This window comes from Lepidochelys olivacea (genome assembly GCF_965140295.1).
Source record: "Lepidochelys olivacea isolate rLepOli2 genome assembly, chromosome: 1".
Taxonomy (NCBI): domain Eukaryota; kingdom Metazoa; phylum Chordata; order Testudines; family Cheloniidae; genus Lepidochelys; species Lepidochelys olivacea.
In genome coordinates, this window is record NC_140411.1 from 160,837,403 (window position 1) to 160,857,259 (window position 19,857).

Sequence of the window (19,857 nt, forward strand, 5' to 3'; positions counted from 1 at the left end):
ATAGTCTAACCTTATTTTACTCTCCAGACAGCTTTCTTCTCCATACTACTGGAGAGTGTATGCTGGGATTCTGACGCAAAAGGAAATGCGCGAGAGAAGTGGATCCAGGGTGCAGAACATAATTTCCCATCCAAATTATGATTCAGATTCTAAAGACAATGATGTTGCCCTGATGAAGTTACAGACACCGCTGAGTTTTACTGGTAGGTATTCTCTTGTTCTGTGCTAAAATCCAAAAGCTCGGCTGCAGAAATTGCCCACCCCCTTTTATTTATTTTTTAAATTGTGTCAGCCGTTAAAGAGGAAGGGCTTACTCTGCAGACACTTAAAAAACATGAGAAAAATACAAAGCATGGGAAGATATTTTAATAACATGTAGTCAGCGAACCAGGACTGAACACTAAGCTGCTACAAAATAGAAACTGTGATAAATTGACACCCAATTAAAAAATATGTTTTTCTCAGAGTCTGCAGGTATGGCAGGGATGTAATGTCAGCACTACCCTCTTCAAGTACACTTAAATGATCTGCCAACTCTACTGGAACCCGGGATTCTTAATGAATGAGAAATTAAATCCTTGCTGTATGTTGATGACCTGGTCATTCTATTAACTACCCATAGTGGCCTTCCAGAGAGTCTGTACGTGCAAGGAATATATGGCAACATATGGAACTTTGCACATCAAATGTGACGAGTGATCTTGTTATGAAAAGAGGAGGTACATAAGGAAACACTCTCTAAATCCAGAGTGTGTGTACCACATAATCAATTCATCAGGGATTTTCAGACTAGCTATAACTCCTAGTGTCCTCTCCCTCAAAACAGCATACAGTTCTTCCACTATAAAGCACTTGAAAATGAACTACTAAAATCAAACAAACATAGTCCATTCCGGTGTACATAACTCCCAGGCCCTGCTACTAACTTCTGTACCTTGCCCTTAACTAAATAGTGCACAATGGATCAAGACCTAAAACAGTTTCCAGGAAGAAGCAAAACTATTTCAGATCCTTGAAGAGCGTGCAAAACTGAGATGGGCATTTTTTTAAATGAAGCACAGTGGCCAAACTAGAAGTGAAAACTGGAAGACCAAGCATAGTGTGAACCCAGAGAGAGATGGCAGAGAGGATGCTCTCTGCTCCAGTGCCCCAAATTTTAAGGCATTCAAGAGACTTCTTCAAATTACCTGAAGTCCTAAGATTTTCTAACAAGATGCAATGAAGAAAAACATTGTATAGCACTTGGAGAAATGGCAAAACTAGCATGAAGAAAACTCCCCTTTGCTGCTGGTGATAGGCAAGTGTGTGTGTTCACTAGGAATAGCATGAGCCCTATATGCTAAGGTGCAAACAAAGGTTTGCTTAACAAATATTCTACTGCTCGTATGCCTACTGTGCACAACCTATTTGGAATCTGTGGAAGAAGCAACATGCTAATTTCAATAGGACTTTGCATGGAAAGTACACAATGCTCATGTGAATTAAGCATTCTTGACCAATGTTTGCCCTCAGTCTGTGTCCTAGTGGATCAGTGTCTCGTCTCCATGTCTTCTTCCCTCTGGCCTCCCCGCAAAAAGAAACCCTCTCAAAACAGTTGGCATTAACTTGTTGATTAAATGTTACTTGAGTGATGGAGAGGGAACTAACCTCCCTCTGAATCCCCAGAGGCTGAAACTTTAGGTCAAGGCTTAGAAACATTTGGAAGCCTACACTCCTTTTACCCATCCTGTGCTTCTTGTGGATAAAGAGGTCTCAGTGTTCTCAGGCTGGCAGCTTTTATGACCACAATAGTTGCTTAGATGCTAGGAAGCTAAATGGACAGGGGAGGAGCCTTTATATTTAAAAGCACTAGCGTGTACTTGGAGTCCCTAGTATTCAGTGTAGCATGGGTCTCCTCCTGGGTGGAAGACCCTCTAATAGAATTTGTTTTTTAAATTTATGTTCTCTCACTTAGGCTTGCTAATCACCAGTATATTCTTACTTCCCAGACACTGTAGCACCTGTTTGTTTGCCTAACCCTGGAATGATGTTCCAACCTAATCAACAGTGCTGGGTATCTGGATGGGGAGCAGAACACCAAGGGGGTGAGACTTCTGGTTCTAAAATACTGGGACATGTCTAGTTTTGTTCTACATTTGTACTAAACTAAAAAATGCTCTTCATCCGCGGTATGCTGATAACTTTCATGGGGTAGGAGACAATTTGAAAGATCCCTGCCAACTTGCTGTCACTCGCTCTGTCTTGTTGTCGTCTTTCTGAGGAAAAATGTCTGGTATTGTCAAGAAACTTGTCTCTCCACACCAGTCTGCAAAGCAGCTCAACTAAGTATGGGGTTAGAAATATTAGTGCAGGAAGGGGGCGGGGAAGGAAACTAGGATCATCCTGGCAGTCTAGCAATCGGACAGTCTTCTGTATCTCTGCTAGCAGGGGCTCGAAACACTGTAGTGACCGTGTGCCCCACCCATGTGACAGAGTAGTGGGGTGCATTCTACAGCAGTTCCTTGTGTGTGTGGGGGGGAGGGAGGGGAGTGTGGATTTTTGTCTGGGAGTGGATGAGGGTGGTGTGGTGTAGTGTTTATATTCGCTAGAGGGAATATCCTCTGGCTCTTGATGCTCTCCTTGGGACAAGACAGAGTTGCAGTAAAGCTGCAGTGAGCGGGAAAAGCAGAGATTTCTCAGGCCATGGAGGAGGGTGGAGCCTGATTAGGGAAAGTGTCAAGTGCCTCCTGTAAGGTGCAGGGCACCCCAACTCCTAGTGAACTTGCAAAAAGTTGTGGGAGGGAGGTTCAACACCTTGTAGGTTCATTCTCTCCTATAGTTCTGCGGGTAACTGATCAACTTACAGCTGTGCTGGCAGTTTTTATGTTCTGGCATTTTAACATACTTGTTCAGGATAAAGTATTGTCATCTTCAAAAAGTGGTTTTTAATATGTGTTCTTTTTATAATCAAATGTCCCTGTTTATGCCAAGGCATTGCTGACTTGTTTTTGATCTTGTGAACCACTGAAAGCAACTTTGTAACTTCTACACATGACAATCTGAGACCTGTTCTAACTTCATTTTTGTGTGTTTATGTTTCAACTTTAGGTAAAAGTTCAGGTGTCTTGAATGCCGTAATGGTGCCTTTAATACAACGTTCTAGATGCAATTCTGCCAGTTTCTATAATGGCTTAGTTTTGCCTACCATGATATGTGCTGGGTATCTGGAAGGAGGAAAGGATTCCTGCCAGGTAATAATCTGTGTTCATTTTAGCTCTTAAATATTAATTTTTGATTATGCTAATACTTGCTGGAGAGGGTATTTAAAATGCTAGTGACTATGACAGGTCTAGCTAAATAGACAAGTGACTGTCTTTGAAGCATTGCAGTCAGGCTTCTGGTTTTCATCATGCTGAGAGAACTGCTAGAAGTAGGGCTGCTATTTGGATTCTCCCATCCCAGTTCCTCAGGGTATGTCTACACTATGGAATAAGGTCGAATTTATAGAAGTCGGTTTTTTAGAAATCGGTTTTATATATTCGAGTGTGTGTGTCCCCACAGAAAATGCTCTAAGTGCATTAAGTGCATTAACTCGGCGGAGTGCTTCCACAGTACCGAGGCAAGCGTCGACTTCCGGAGCGTTGCACTGTGGGTAGCTATCCCACAGTTCCCGCAGTCTCCGCTGCCCATTGGAATTCTGGGTTGAGATCCCAATGCCTGATGGGGCTAAAACATTGTCGCGGGTGGTTCTGGGTACATATCGTCAGGCCCCTGTTCCCTCCCTCCCTCTCCCCGTGAAAGCAAGGGCAGACAATCATTTCGCGCCTTTTTTCCTGAGTTACCTGTGCAGACGCCATACCACAGCAAGCATGGAGCCCGCTCAGGTAACCGTCACCCTATGTCTCCTGGGTGCTGGTAGACGCGGTACGGCATTGCTACACAGTAGCAGCAACCCCTTGCCTTGTGGCAGCAGACGGTACAGTACGACTGGTAGCCGTCATCGTCATGTCTGAGGTGCTCCTGGTCGCCTCTGTGAGGTCGATCAGGAGCGCCTGGGCAGACATGGGCGCAGGGACTAAATTTGGAGTGACTTGAGCAGGTCATTCTCTTTAGTCCTGCAGTCAGTCCTATTGAACCGTCTTATGGTGAGCGGGCAGGCGATACGGACTGCTAGCAGTCGTACTGTACCATCTTCTGCCAAGCAGCCATGAGATGTGGATGGCATGCAGTCCTTCTGCACCGTCTGCTGCCAGCCAAAGATGTAAAAGATAGATGGAGTGGATCAAAACAAGAAATAGACCAGATTTGTTTTGTACTCATTTGCTTCCCCCCCTCCCCTGTCTAGGGGACTCATTCTTCTAGATCACACTGCAGTCACTTACAGAGAAGGTGCAGCGAGGTAAATCTAGCCATGTATCAATCAGAGGCCAGGCTAACCTTCTTGTTCCAATAACGACAATAACTTAGGTGCACCATTTCTTATTGGAACCCTCCGTGAAGTCCTGCCTGAAATACTCCTTGATGTAAAGCCACCCCCTTTGTTGATTTTAGCTCCCTGAAGCCAACCCTGTAAGCGCCCCTCCCAGCGTCAGAGCAATGGCAAACAATCGGGCATCTGAGAGTGCTGTCCAGAGCACTCACAATGGAGCACTCTGATGGGGCTAAAACATTGTCGCGGGTGGTTCTGGGTACGTGTCGTCAGGCCCCCGTTCCCTCCCTCCCTCCGTGAAAGCAAGGGCAGACAATCATTTCGCTCCTTTTTTCATGAGTTACCTGTGCAGACGCCATACCACGGCAAGCATGGAGCCAGCTCAGGTAACCGTCACCCTATGTCTCCTGGGTGCTGGCAGACACGGTACGGCTTTGCTGCACAGTAGCAGCAACCCATTGCCTTCTGGCAGCAGACGGTGCAATACGATTGGTAGTCGTCCTCATCGTGTCCGAGGTGCTCCTGGCCACGTCAGCTGGGAGCGCCTGGGCAGACATGGGCGCAGGGACTAAATTTGGAGTGACTTGACCAGGTCATTCTCTTTAGTCCTGCAGTCCTATTGAACCGTCTTATGGTGAGCGGGCAGGCAATACGGACTGCTAGCAGTCGTATTGTACCATATTATGCCAGGCAGGCAAGAGATGAAGATGGCTAGCAGTCGTACTGTACCATCTTCTGGCGAGCAGCCATGAGATGTGGATGGCATGCAGTCCTTCTGCACCGTCTGCTGCCACCCAAAGATGTAAAAGATAGATGGAGTGGGTCAGAACAAGACATAGACCAGATTTGTTTTGTACTCATTTGCCTCCTCCCCTGTCTAGATCACACTGCAGTCACTCACAGAGAAGGTGCAGCGAGGTAAATCTAGCCATGTATCAATCAGAGGCCAGGCTAACCTCCTTGTTCCAATAACAACGATAACTTAGTGCACCATTTCTTATTGGAACCCTCCGTGCAGTCCTGCCTGAAATACTCCTTGATGTACAGGCACACCCTTTGTTGATTTTAGCTCCCTGAAGCCAACCCTGTAAGCCGTGTCGTCAGTTGCCCCCCCTCCGTCAGAGCAACGGCAGACAATCATTCCGCGCCTTTTTTCTGTGCGGACGCCATACCAAGGCAAGCATGGAGGCCGCTGAGCTCATTTTGGCAATTAGGAGCACATCAACCACCACACGCATTATCCAGCAGTATATGCAGCACCAGAACATGGCAACGCGATACCGGGCGAGGAGGCGACGTCAGCGCGGTCCCGTGAGTGATCAGGACATGGACACAGATTTCTCTGAAAGCATGGGCCCTGCCAATGCATGCATCATGGTGCTAATGGGGCAGGTTCATGCTGTGGAACGCCGATTCTGGGCTCGGGAAACAAGCACAGACTGGTGGGACCGCATAGTGTTGCAGGTCTGGGACGATTCCCAGTGGCTGCGAAACTTTCGCATGCGTAGGGGCACTTTCATGGAACTTTGTGACTTGCTTTCCCCTGCCCTGAAGCGCATGAATACCAAGATGAGAGCAGCCCTCACAGTTGAGAAGCGAGTGGCGATAGCCCTGTGGAAGCTTGCAACGCCAGACAGCTACCGGTCAGTTGGGAATCAATTTGGAGTGGGCAAATCTACTGTGGGGGCTGCTGTGATGCAAGTAACCCACGCAATCAAAGATCTGCTGATATCAAGGGTAGTGACCCTGGGAAATGTGCAGGTCATAGTGGATGGCTTTGCTGCAATGGGATTCCCTAACTGTGGTGGGGCCATAGACGGAACCCATATCCCTATCTTGGCACGGGAGCACCAAGCCGCCGAGTACATAAACCGCAAGGGGTACTTTTCGATAGTGCTGCAAGCTCTGGTGGATCACAAGGGACGTTTCACCAACATCAACGTGGGATGGCCGGGAAAGGTGCATGATGCTCGCATCTTCAGGAACTCTGGTCTGTTTCAAAAGCTGCAGGAAGGGACTTTATTCCCAGACCAGAAAATAACCATTGGGGATGTTGAAATGCCTATAGTTATCCTTGGGGACCCAGCCTACCCCTTAATGCCATGGCTCATGAAGCCGTACACAGGCAGCCTGGACAGTAGTCAGGAGCTGTTCAACTACAGGCTGAGCAAGTGCAGAATGGTGGTAGAATGTGCATTTGGACGTTTAAAGGCGCACTGGCGCAGTTTACTGACTCGCTTAGACCTCAGCGAAAGCAATATTCCCACTGTTATTACTGCTTGCTGTGTGCTCCACAATATCTGTGAGAGTAAGGGGGAGACGTTTATGGCGGGGTGGGAGGCTGAGGCAAATAGCTTAGCTGCTGGTTACGCGCAGCCAGACACCAGGGCAGTTAGAAGAGCACAGGAGGGCGCGGTACGCATCAGAGAAGCTTTGAAAACCAGTTTCATGACTGGCCAGGCTATGGTGTGAAAGTTCTGTTTGTTTCTCCTTGATGAAACCCCCCGCCCCTTGGTTCACTCTACTTCCCTGTAAGCTAACCACCCTTCCCTCCTCCCTTTAATCATTGCTTGCAGAGGCAATAAAGTCATTGCTGCTTCACAGTCATGCATTTGTTATTCATTTATCACACAAATAGGGAGATGACTACCAAGGTATCCCAGGAGGGGTGGTGGAGGAGGGAAGGAAAATGCCACACAGCACTTTAAGCACAGCACTTTAAAAGTTTACAACTTTAAAATTTATTGAATGACAGCCTTCTTTTTTTTGCAAAAAGAAAAGGAGGACTTGTGGCACCTTAGAGACTAACCAATTTATTAGAGCATAAGCTTTCGTGAGCTACAGCTCACTTCCTCAGATGCATATCGTGGAAACTGCAGCAGGCTTTATATATACACAGAGAATATGAAACAATACCTATTCCCACCCCACTGTCCTGCTGGTAATAGCTTATCTAAAGTGATTTCCAGCACAAATCCAGGTTTTCTCACCCTCCACCCCCCCACACAAATTCACTCTCCTGCTGGTGATAGCCCATCCAAAGTGACAACTCTTTACACAATGTGCATGACAATCAAGCTGGGCTATTTCCTGCATAAATCCAGGTTCTCACATCCCCCCACCCCCATACACACAGAAACTCACTCTCCTGCTGGTAATAGCTCATCCAAACTGACCACTCTTCAAGTTAAAATCCAAGTTAAACCAGAACATCTGGGGGGGGGGGGGTAGGAAAAAACAAGAGGAAACAGGCTACCTTGCATAATGACTTAGCCACTCCAAGTCTCTATTTAAGCCTAAATTAATAGTATCCAATTTGCAAATGAATTCCAATTCAGCAGTTTCTCGCTGGAGTCTGGATTTGAAGTTTTTTTGTTTTAAGATAGCGACCTTCATGTCTGTGATCGCGTGACCAGAGAGATTGAAGTGTTCTCCGACTGGTTTATGAATGTTACAATTCTTGACATCTGATTTGTGTCCATTTATTCTTTTACGTAGAGACTGTCCAGTTTGACCAATGTACATGGCAGAGGGGCATTGCTGGCACATGATGGCATATATCACATTGGTGGATGTGCAGGTGAACGAGCCTCTGATAGTGTGGCTGATGTTATTAGGCCCTGTGATGGTGTCCCCTGAATAGATATGTGGGCACAGTTGGCAACGGGCTTTGTTGCAAGGATAAGTTCCTGGGTTAGTGGTTCTGTTGTGTGGTATGTGGTTGTTGGTGAGTATTTGCTTCAGGTTGCGGGGCTGTCTGTAGGCAAGGACTGGCCTGTCTCCCAAGATTTGTGAGAGTGTTGGGTCATCCTTTAGGATAGGTTGTAGATCCTTAATAATGCGTTGGAGGGGTTTTAGTTGGGGGCTGAAGGTGACGGCTAGTGGCGTTCTGTTATTTTCTTTGTTAGGCCTGTCCTGTAGTAGGTAACTTCTGGGAACTCTTCTGGCTCTATCAATCTGTTTCTTTACTTCTGCAGGTGGGTATTGTAGTTGTAAGAAAGCTTGACAGAGATCTTGTAGGTGTTTGTCTCTGTCTGAGGGGTTGGAGCAAATGCGGTTGTATCGCAGAGCCTACAGACAGCCCCGCAACCTGAAGCAAATACTCACCAACAACCACATACCACACAACAGAACCACTAACCCAGGAACTTATCCTTGCAACAAAGCCCGTTGCCAACTGTGCCCACATATCTATTCAGGGGACACCATCACAGGGCCTAATAACATCAGCCACACTATCAGAGGCTCGTTCACCTGCACATCCACCAATGTGATATATGCCATCATGTGCCAGCAATGCCCCTCTGCCATGTACATTGGTCAAACTGGACAGTCTCTACGTAAAAGAATAAATGGACACAAATCAGATGTCAAGAATTGTAACATTCATAAACCAGTCGGAGAACACTTCAATCTCTCTGGTCACGCGATCACAGACATGAAGGTCGCTATCTTAAAACAAAAAAACTTCAAATCCAGACTCCAGCGAGAAACTGCTGAATTGGAATTCATTTGCAAATTGGATACTATTAATTTAGGCTTAAATAGAGACTTGGAGTGGCTAAGTCATTATGCAAGGTAGCCTGTTTCCTCTTGTTTTTTCCTACCCCCCCCCCCCCAGATGTTCTGGTTTAACTTGGATTTTAACTTGAAGAGTGGTCAGTTTGGATGAGCTATTACCAGCAGGAGAGTGAGTTTCTGTGTGTATGGGGGTGGGGGGATGTGAGAACCTGGATTTATGCAGGAAATAGCCCAGCTTGATTGTCATGCACATTGTGTAAAGAGTTGTCACTTTGGATGGGCTATCACCAGCAGGAGAGTGAATTTGTGTGGGGGGGTGGAGGGTGAGAAAACCTGGATTTGTGCTGGAAATCACTTTAGATAAGCTATTACCAGCAGGACAGTGGGGTGGGAATAGGTATTGTTTCATATTCTCTGTGTATATATAAAGCCTGCTGCAGTTTCCACGATATGCATCTGAGGAAGTGAGCTGTAGCTCACGAAAGCTTATGCTCTAATAAATTGGTTAGTCTCTAAGGTGCCACAAGTCCTCCTTTTCTTTTTGCAAATACAGACTAACACGGCTGCTACTCTGAAACCTGTTCTTTTTTTTGGGCAATCCTCTGTGGTGGAGTGGCTGGTTGGCCGGAGGCCCCCCCACCGCGTTCTTGGGCGTCTGGGTGTGGAGGCTATGGAACTTGGGGAGGAGGGTGGTTGGTTACAGAGGGGCAGCAGTGGCAGTCTGTGCTCCAGCTACCTTTGCTACAGCTCAACCATACACTGGAGCATACTGGTTTGGTCCTGCAGCAGCCTCAGCATTGAATCCTGCCTCCTCTCATCACGCTGCCGCCACATTTGAGCTTCAGCCCTCTCTTCAGCCCGCCACTTACTCTCTTCAGCCCGCCACCTGTCCTCCCGGTCATTTTGTGCTTTCCTGCACTCTGACATTATTTGCCTCCACGCATTCGTCTGTGCTCTGTCAGTGTGGGAGGACAGCATGAGCTCGGAGAACATTTCATCGCGAGTGCGTTTTTTTTTCTTTCTAAGCTTCACTAGCCTCTGGGAAGGAGAAGATCCTGTGATCATTGAAACACATGCAGCTGGTGGAGAAAAAAAAAGGGACAGCGGTATTTAAAAAGACACATTTTATAAAACAGTCGCTACACTCTTTCAGGGTAAACCTTGCTGTTAACATTACATACATAGCACATGTGCTTTCGTTACAAGGTCGCATTTTGCCTCCTCCCACCGCGTGACTACCCCCTCAACCTTCCCCCCTCCCTGTGGCTAACAGCGGGGAACATTTCTGTTTAGCCACAGGCAAACAGCCCAGCAGGAATGGGCTCCTCTGAGTGTCCCCTGAAGAAAAGCACTCTATTTCAACCAGGTGACCATGAATTATATCTCACTCTCCTGAGGATAACACAGAGAGATAAAGAACGGATTTTGGTTGAATGCCAGCAAACATACACTGCAATGCTTTGTTCTACAGTGATTCCCGAGTACGTGTTACTGGCCTGGAGTGGTAAAGTGTCCTACCATGAAGGACGAAATAAGGCTGCCCTCCCCAGAAACCTTTTGCAAAGGCTTTAGGACTACATCTAGGAGAACCGCAAATGCCAGGGCAAAGTAATCCTTTCACATGCTTGCTTTTAAACCATGTATAGCATTTTAAAAGGTACACTCACCAGAGGTCCCTTCTCCGCCTGCTGGGTCCAGGAGGCAGCCTTGGGTGGGTTCGGGGGGTACTGGCTCCAGGTCTAGGGTGAGAAACAGTTCCTGGCTGTCGGGAAAACTGGTTTCTCCGCTTGCTTGCTGTGAGCTATCTACAACCTCCTCCTCATCATCATCTTCTTTGTCCCCAAAACCTACTTCCGTATTGCCTCCATCTCCATTGAAGGAGTCAAACAACACGGCTGGGGTAGTGGTGGCTGAACCCCCTAAAATGGCATGCAGCTCATCATAGAAGCGGCATGTTTTGGGCTCTGACCCGGAGCGGCCGTTCGCCTCTCTGGTTTTCTGGTAGGCTTGCCTCAGCTCCTTCAGTTTCACGCGGCACTGCTTCGGGTCCCTGTTATGGCCTCTGTCCTTCATGCCCTGGGAGATTTTGACAAAGGTTTTGGCATTTCGAAAACTGGAACGGAGTTCTGATAGCACGGATTCCTCTCCCCAAACAGCGATCAGATCCCGTACCTCCCGTTCGGTCCATGCTGGAGCTCTTTTGCGATTCTGGGACTCCATCATGGTCACCTGTGCTGATGAGCTCTGCATGATCACCTGCAGCTTGCCACGCTGGCCAAACAGGAAATGAGATTCAAAAGTTCGCGGTTCTTTTCCTGTCTACCTGGCCAGTGCATCTGAGTTGAGAATGCTGTCCAGAGCGGTCAGAATGGAGCACTCTGGGATAGCTCCCGGAGGCCAATACCATCGAATTGTGTCCACAGTACCCCAAATTCGAGCCGGCAACGTCGATTTAAGCGCTAATCCACTTGTCAGGGGTGGAGTAAGGAAATCGATTTTAAGAGCCCTTTAAGTCGAAATAAAGGGCTTCATTGTGTGGACGGGTGCAGGTTTAAATCGATTTAACGCTGCTAAATTCGACCTAAAGTCCTAGTGTAGACCAGGGCTCAGTCTTTGATGAAGGTATCCACTTGTTGCTAAATTTGTCCCCTCATTTTCAAATGCAAATCTGTAACAATTTCATGAGAGCGCTGAAAATGCGTGACTTTTCACAAATTTAGCAACACTTTTCTCTTGCTTTTGAGAAGAGGGAAAACCAGTCACACTCAATCTTAATACACATCCAACAATATATGAATTCTTGCATTTTTGCTGGGTAAGCTGACTGTGTAGTACTGTAACTGAGGTAGCACTTGTTTTAAGATCATTTGCTTTTTAAACTGGGGTATGCCCTCCCGGGGTTGGGGATGGGGCACAACAAGGTTATCGGGGAGGCAAGGACCTGGCTGGTTAAGAATTGTCTTGTTTCTTCAAAACATCATTGATAAAATACAAATTTCTTCCAATAGCTGAGCCTCTGGCTCAGCTCCTGCTGCCAGGCTGAAATAACGAGGAGGGAGGGGTGGAGTGAGAGGGCATGGCCTCTCCCTGTGCAGGAGGGGTGGGGTGGGTCGGGTCATTGCAGCTCACTGGCCTCTCCAAAAGCTGATGTGTACACACCCCCTTGGGAGGTGGGTCCTCTCTGCCTGCATAGGCTCTTGCACATGCGTGCTGGGAATCATGCCAAGGCCAGAGGATCCTGCGGCCTGTTAATGATTCCGGCAGGTTCCAGAGGCAGGGACACAAGGAGAGCGCACAGCATGGCTGGCTGTGTCCTGCTGAGGCTGTCCTCCTGAAATAAGTCCTGGACAGGGAAGGCTTGTGGGCTGGGGAGCAGTGGGATGGGGTACTGGACCCTAGGTGTTCATGGAATACATGGAATATGAATAGGTGTTCATAGAAAGAGGAGAGCATGCCTGGACATGAATCTCCACAGGGCATTGCAGCAAAAAAAGTTTGGGAACATCTGTTTTAGATGCACTGTGGAAGCAATACTCAGTGGGGTTTTTTATTGTTCCCTCTGGGACTTGGCCACAATGTTTGAATCTGTATTTATCAGCTCTTTCCAATGGGCAAGGTCACTAATAGCATGCTTTTGGGCTCGTATTTTTGTCCAGGGTGACAGTGGAGGTCCGTTAGTAACTGAGAAAAACTCAGTGTGGTGGCTAGTTGGTGACACAAGCTGGGGAACTGGCTGTGCCAGTCGCAGAAAACCTGGAGTTTATGGAAATATGACAATGTTCACTGACTGGATTTATAGAAATATGCAGGTAAAATATATATTCATGCTCTTTCTTCAACATTTTATACAGGCTTATAGAGTTTAGACCTTAAGGACAGAAGGGACCATTGTGATCATCTAGCCTGACCTCCTGCGCACTGCAGGCCATAGAACCTCACCCACCCAGCCCTGTAATAGACCCCTAACCTATGGCTGAGTTACTGAAGTCCTCAAATCATGATTTAAAGACTTTGAGTTAGAGAGAACTCACCATTTAATATTCCAAATTCCCATTATTCATATTATGAAAAATAACATCACATTTTTAATGACCTTGAGAGCCATTATCTGGCTCTCATCATGTCAAGTGATTGAGAAAACTGAGACATATGATACTCACCACTTTTTTTTTTTTTTTAAACAGGCAAATAGATGATCATGGTATCTGCCATTCGTGCTGAATCATTTTCAAGAACAATCCTAAATGGAACTAAGGCTTTCTTGGCTACCTTATTATGTACTTTTAAAAAGAATTTCTAGGTCCTTACAATTTTTTTACTACTTGCAAATAACCTGAAGTTTTGCACACTCAGTTCTGTGCTGGCTGCAGTGACTGATCTATTTAATGAAGTAGAAGACTCACAACAAGCACCTTTCTCATTATGATGTCTGGTGGCACAAAGTTGCTGTCAACTGGTAACTGACCTGTTCCTTTAGTTTTGTAGCTTCCGAGTTTATAGGGTTTTCCGTAATCACATTTGTAACTGAAATAATCACTGTTTCAATTACAAGCAAGGTGGTTTGACACTTGCTTTACTGGCATAATTTAATGTAAATGTAAGTAGTGGTGTAAATATGAATCTCTGGGGTCCTAGCTGGTGACTTAAAGAGGAAAACACATGGCAAATGTCAGTCTTGGCATTATAGGTGAAGGGAAGCTGTTTCGTGCATTGGAGAGTAGAGGCAAGGAGAGATGTCTTGGCATATATTCAGGTAGTTAAAAATCCTCAGGATCTTTACAGGTGCAGTAACAGCCAGGCTGATCTCTTTGGATTTACCCCAACATAAATAGGATCAGTGTTTAGCTTGGTAATTGAAAATGTGCCATTGTTCTTCACAGTTACCTTTCCTGGGTCCCACATCTAGCATGCAGGAGAAATACGGTAACTACTGTTCTAAAGCTAGCCAGCACAGAACAGCTCTTCCGGCTTGTGGCAGGACACTGTGTACCAGTAGCATGCTCAGTTTTATGAGCGGGGAGCCGCTAACTGACTGTGAGAACCCTCCTCTTTGAAATGCAAAGAACAAAGCTTTGCTGTGCAGCTGCCTGCCATGTAGTCGTTCTCTGTGATCGAAGTGTAGGTATGGAAGGCTTGGAAAGTGTTGAAATCAGAGATGCAAGAAAAAACACAACCAACCCCATTTCCACTTAAACACATGACTACCTCAGTTTTAAAGGAATCTGGCTTTTAATTCCATAGAAAGTTCTCTGTACATGTCCATGTAGCTATTTTAGCAGGAGACCAATCACTTAAGCTTTTTTTGAAAAACAAAACAAAAAACAAAGCCAATAACCTTTCACATAAGTCTGATGATTTTAATGTTCTAGGAGAGGAAAAATAAAATGCTCTAATTCTGGATGTGTATGAAAAGAGACTGGTATGGCTCTGACAAATTGACCAAAAGTAATGACTCAGTATGTCTCTCTTGCTTTATGTGCTCTCCAATTCTAAGGGAGTGAAATGATCACGTTTGCTGTTACTTAATGGTACCTTAATTCCCAAAGCTTGAGTTGGAGAAATTTCTACTTCAGTTTTGGAACCATAATCTGTTATATATCAGAGTGCCACTTAATTAATATTTTTAAAATGGTTGTAAAGGCTAGAATGTTCATGGGGGGGATAAAGGCCATAATGAGTCACTTTTTATAGGAATGACAAATCTCTTTTGGGGAATGATGTTTTTTGTTTTTAAAATAGCAAGAAATTTTGTCTTGTTTTGGTATACATTAAGAAAACAAATGCAGTTGTCTTGCACACAAGTGGTACAACTAATAAATCTTTTACAAATCATTTCTCCTTGCAGTAATTTATTATGGCATTTCTACCTCCTTCAATCTTTTTGTCTGACTGAAAGTCTATAAAGCAGAGGTGGGGAAACTACAGTCCGTGAGCCACATGAAGGTCCACGGGACTGTCCTGCCCGGCCCCTGCGCTCCTGGCCCAGGAGGCTAGCCCCCGGCCCATCCCCCGCTGTTTCCCCTCCACTGCAGCCATGCTGCTGCGTGGGCAGCACTCTGGGTGGCGGGGCTGCGCGCTTCTGCAGGGCAGTGCGGCAGCGTGTCTGGCTCTGGCCAGGCGGCGCAGCTGTCAGACATGCTGCTCTGAGTGGCATGGTAAGGGGGCTGGGGGGTTGGATATGGAGCAGGGGGTTCTGGGGGGCAGTTGGATGGGGTGGACGTTGTGGGGGGAACAAAGGGGGTTAGATAGGGGGTGGGGTCCCAGGGGGTGGTTAAGGGTGGGGGGGTCAGGGGACAAGGAGCGGGGGTGGGGGGGGTTGGATGGGTCAGGGGTTCTGAGGGGGGCGGTCAGGGGGCAGGGGCCAGGCTGTTTGGGGAGGCACAGCCTTCCCTACCCAGCCCTCCATACAGTTTCACACCCTGCTGTGGCCCTCAGGCCAAAAAGTCTGCCCACCCCTGCTATAAAGCACCTTGAGAGCCTCAGAGATGAAGGATATCTTCTGATTTAAGCACAAGAAGGGGCACCAAAGGGAACTGTTTTTTTTTTTTTTTCTTCCCTCCAATCTTTCAGCAAGCTTCCTGGTAGTCCTTTAAACAAGTTACTTGGCTTGATTTTCAGAAGTGCTGAGTACCCCCACTGCCAAATAACTTCAGTGGGAAGGACAATTTTAGTGATACTGGATCAGTGGACTTACAAGTGGCAAGGAAGCTCATTTTAAAGGCAGTAAGGGCTGAGGGGAACTATGTATTTTGCTACTTTGATGGATAGAAGGTTGGATTTGAGTCAGTACTGGACCTATCTTTAGTTGTAACAGGCACATGCTGTGTTCCGATGATACTTGAAAGAAAAGTATTCACCAAATTCACTACTGAATGAAAGATAACTTGAAGTTTAACCAGAGAAAACTTGTGTGTCCAAAAGTGTTACTTTCTTTTTTCTTTTTAAGATTACAAGCCCACATTACTGTTGACTGAATAGCAGCAGAGTAATGTACCTCTTTTTATAAATAGAAACTTCAGTTTCTGGAGCTGAGTAGGGCCAAGAAAGTTTCCACACCACACAGCTGTAGTGAACACTAAAGATAGGTCAGTCTATGCCCATTTGCCCCTCAGCTCTTCCATGGTGGCTAACAAACACAGGTCCACCTGAGCTATGTATACTTCTCTACCACCCCTTTGGGTAGACTATTGAACTGTCTGATAGTGTCAACCTCAGTCACCTTATTAAAACTCATTCTGTACTTGTAGAGTTTCACAGAAGCATAATTACAGTACACACTCACAGAAACAACTCATTATTTATTGAGCCACATTAGGATTAGTTTATTTGCCAGTGATTGGGCCAGGACATCAGGTGTCAAACACATACACCGGATCCAGCATCTAACAACTTTATATCTTCACACTACACTTGCAAAGTGACATTTACCTTTCTTTTTTTTAAATATGTACCATACTTCCAAAATGTTAAAATAGACTAACTAGTTTCCATGGCTGAAATAAAGCGTGTGGAAGAACACAACCAAAAAAGTGAGTAAGAAAGCACACATTTAAAATATACTTACACTTTTGGTTCAGTCTCTGACTGCAATATAGTTTAATTCATTTGCCTACTGAAGGTTGTATGGTCTGTACCAGAGAGCTCATGTCCTCACTTGTTAAAATGAACATATGCAGAATGTTTCGCAGTAGCAACGTAATTACGCGGAAGCATAAGAAATTCATAATGTTATACACTAAACTAACTAAAACAAGACTTTAAAAATAAAATGGTTCACAGATCAACATGTGACACACACATAACTGATGATGTTAAAGCAATTATGTGATTTAGCTAAATTTTGAATTAGTTCATTCGGTTTTTAAGGCCAATGTAGACAGATGCACAATTTCTAACGGGTTATACAAAGCTCTGCTATGGGTCTTTTCAGTACCAAGAACTGACATTTGAAACAGACCATTTCAAGCAGAGAGGCTACAGCACAGAAAATTTTATTAAGCAAAAGCGAGCTCGTGTCAGACGATCAATTCGTCCACTCAGAAACTGCCTCCGATCGGCAGTATCTTTCCGTTCCTGAAGAAAGAAGTTCAATTTTTCTTTTTCTTGTAAAAGTTGCAGTATTGAATTCTGTAATTTATCTCCAAAGTCCTGAAGGATGTAGAATTGGATGATCAGAGGAATCTGGCTGGAGAGACGTTTACCTGCACTCTGAAAATAGAAGATGATTGTAAAACATGCCTATCAAAGAGAGGACATGGGAAGGGCTCTCTAGCGAAATTCAGTAAGAAGCTACAACATTCTGTGTCAAGTGATTGTTCCAGTGGGTATCTTCATGAATTAGTCTGGAAATGGTTCAGACAGCTGAGATGCAACTTTTCCTTTTTAATCCCATTTGAAAACATGAATGAGATGCGCTGCTAATTTCAACCACAAGTTTTCTCAGGAGCATAAACACAAGACAGACCAGTCTACTTGTATAACCTAATTAATGCTGACATTTGCCAGCAGAGCGCCATCCTGTAAATAATCAGGACCACATTAAGTGAGGAGTTACTGTAAGTGTTAACATTGTTATGTTGCTGCTCAATTAGGGAACATGCTCGTTTAAAGCTGCGCAATGCTCCCTTATAATGTTTGGCAGCCGCCTGCTTTGTCCACTGCTTGCAGAAAGAGCAGCCCTGTGGAGCTAGCAGGTGGGGGCTTAGAACCAGGGTGGCCCGGCAGCCCCCCGATCAGCTCCCCTAAGTTCCCTGTGCGGCAGCCACCCAGCAGGCTGTCAATTGCTGGGCAGTTCAGCTGTCCCTCTCCCCACTGTCATGTGCTGCTCCTGCCCTCTGCCTGGGAGCCTCCTGCTTGCTCTGCGCGGATGCGGGGGAAGAGGGGTGCTGATGTCAGCGTGTCCCCCTCCCCCCACTCCTGCCCCCCATCTCCACAGAGCATGGTGGGACACGCAGGGCTAAGGATGGAGGGAGCTTGTTGGCAGCAGCTGCCTCAACTTGCTGATCTATTTAAAAAGGCAATGTACTTACAGTGGGGTCAGCATCCTTAAAGGGGCAATGTGCGTGTCTCTGTCTCTCTCTGCCATGCTGTCTCCCCTCCCTCCATTCGTGCTGCCTTGTAGAGTGTGTGGTTACATTAACAACAACGTATTGACCCTTGAGGGCTCAGCTGAGTGCTAGATCATCATTAAGCAGTAAGGCATTCTCTGGGAAATATCCCACCCTCTGACTCCACCACCTCAACCAAGCTTCACAAACATCACTGCTGTGTAAGTATTCAATTGTTTGCTCAAAACTTAGTGTGTGCGTGTGCGCACACAGACAGACACACACAAAATTTCCCTGGACCCTAAACTCCCCTTATTTACATTCGTTTTTATGAGGAAATTGGATTCACTTAACATCGTTTCACTTAAAGTAGCATTTTCCAGGAGCATAACTACAGCATTAAGCAAGGAGTTACTGTACTGTTGTAAAGAAAACTCCTTCCACAGAAGCCATAGCGTGTGGCTGACCTGCTTTCACAAACTGCTGAGGGTAGTAATGGAGTGGCCCATAAGTAATTATGCAGGACAAAACCTAAGGTACTATCACGAACTTCAAATCGTAGGATTCTAGCTTGAATCCCTTTAACATAATCAACCCGTCTGGCACAAGCAGTCTAATGGGCACAGCCCAAAGTCAACTCCCAGTATCTAGAACTTATTTGTACTAGTCCGGTGAAGTACAGGGCTGCCTTAGTACTATGCCCGAGCCTTAAAGGATGTCAACCTGGGGCTTTGATCACTTATTTAGAACCATGAAAGCTAACTGCTTTTTACTGAGCTAGTTCCCTCTTAATCTAACAAATCAGAGTACAACAGAGGCAGCAATTTATAATTCAGACAAGCTATTCAAGATGACTGACTGGCAGAGGAAACTTAAATGAAGGACACTTGTGAGAAATCTCAGTCTGTTGCCCAACATTTCTCCTTTCAAATCATCAAGCTAAGGGTAAAATTTTCCAAGAGTATTTAGGTGTTTAAATGCCATTATCAGAAGTGACAAACCGGAAAATTGATGGTATTTAACTGTATAGGGTCTCTTGAAAATGTTGCTGATTTAGGGTTGCCAACTTTTTACTCGCACAAAACTGAACATCTTTGCCCCGCCCCTCCTCTAAGGCCCCACCCCTGCTCACTCCATCCCCCTCCCTCTGTCTCTCTCTCATATCACACTCACTCACTTGTTCATTTTCACCGGGCTGACTCAGGGGGTTGGGATGCGGGAGGGGGGTGAGGGCTCCAACTAGGGGTGCGGGCTCTGGTGGGGCTGGGGATGAGGGGTTTGGGGTGCCGGAGGGTGCTCTGGGCTGGGATTGAGGGGTTCAGAGGGTGGGAGGGGGATCAGAGCTCTGGCATGGGAGGGGGTGTAGGCTCTGGGCAGCTCCCGAAAGCAGCAGCACATCCTCCCACTGGCTCCTATGCAGAAGTGCGGCCAGGCATTCTGAACTCTCCCCCTCCGCAGGCACTGCCCCTGCAGCTCCCACTGGCCGCAGTTCCTGGCCAATGGGAACTGCAGAGCTGGCATTTGGGGCTGAGGCAGCATGCGGAGCCCCCTGGCTGTCTCTAAGCCCAGGCGCCAGAGGAGGAACATGCTGCTGCCTTCCGAGAGGTATGAGGAGCCTGCCTTAGCCCAACTGAGCCACCGACTGGACTTTTAATGGCCCGGTCAGCAGTGCTGACCAGGGCTTCCAGGGTTCCTTTTTGACCAGGCATTCCAGTTGAAAACTGGACACCTGCCAACCCTATGCTGAGTGTCTAACGACTCTTTGCTGCAGATTCACTGTTCTAGTGTTATTTAACCTATTGCCAAGTGAAGCACTTTAGGATACTGTAAATATGTGAGAGATGATGTAAAAGCAAGTTCTCTTTTGCCTTTTCATCCTAC

General features: G+C 46.3%; 2 protein-coding genes across 8 annotated transcripts in view; one reads left to right on the plus strand and one right to left on the minus strand.

Annotated features, from left to right (window-relative positions):
• Positions 1-14,731, plus strand: part of TMPRSS2 (transmembrane serine protease 2) — a 62,594-nt gene extending 47,863 nt beyond the window's left edge. For all 6 annotated transcript variants that reach the window (XM_084621566.1, XM_084621561.1, XM_084621562.1 and 3 more), the window contains 5 exons: positions 28-203; positions 1,989-2,084; positions 3,088-3,230; positions 12,586-12,738; positions 13,114-14,731. In XM_084621566.1, coding sequence (XP_084477692.1) covers positions 28-203; positions 1,989-2,084; positions 3,088-3,230; positions 12,586-12,738; positions 13,114-13,125 — 580 coding nt within the window. In that variant the 3' untranslated portion in view covers positions 13,126-14,731. The remainder of the gene's footprint in view (positions 1-27; positions 204-1,988; positions 2,085-3,087; positions 3,231-12,585; positions 12,739-13,113) is intronic.
• Positions 14,732-16,207: 1,476 nt separating this feature from the next.
• LOC311523193 (interferon-induced GTP-binding protein Mx1-like) overlaps positions 16,208-19,857 on the minus strand; it is a 37,688-nt gene continuing 34,038 nt past the window's right edge. For both annotated transcript variants that reach the window (XM_084632965.1, XM_084632966.1), the window contains exon 14: positions 16,208-17,137. In XM_084632965.1, the coding sequence (XP_084489091.1) occupies positions 16,904-17,137 (234 nt within the window). In that variant the 3' untranslated portion in view covers positions 16,208-16,903. The remainder of the gene's footprint in view (positions 17,138-19,857) is intronic.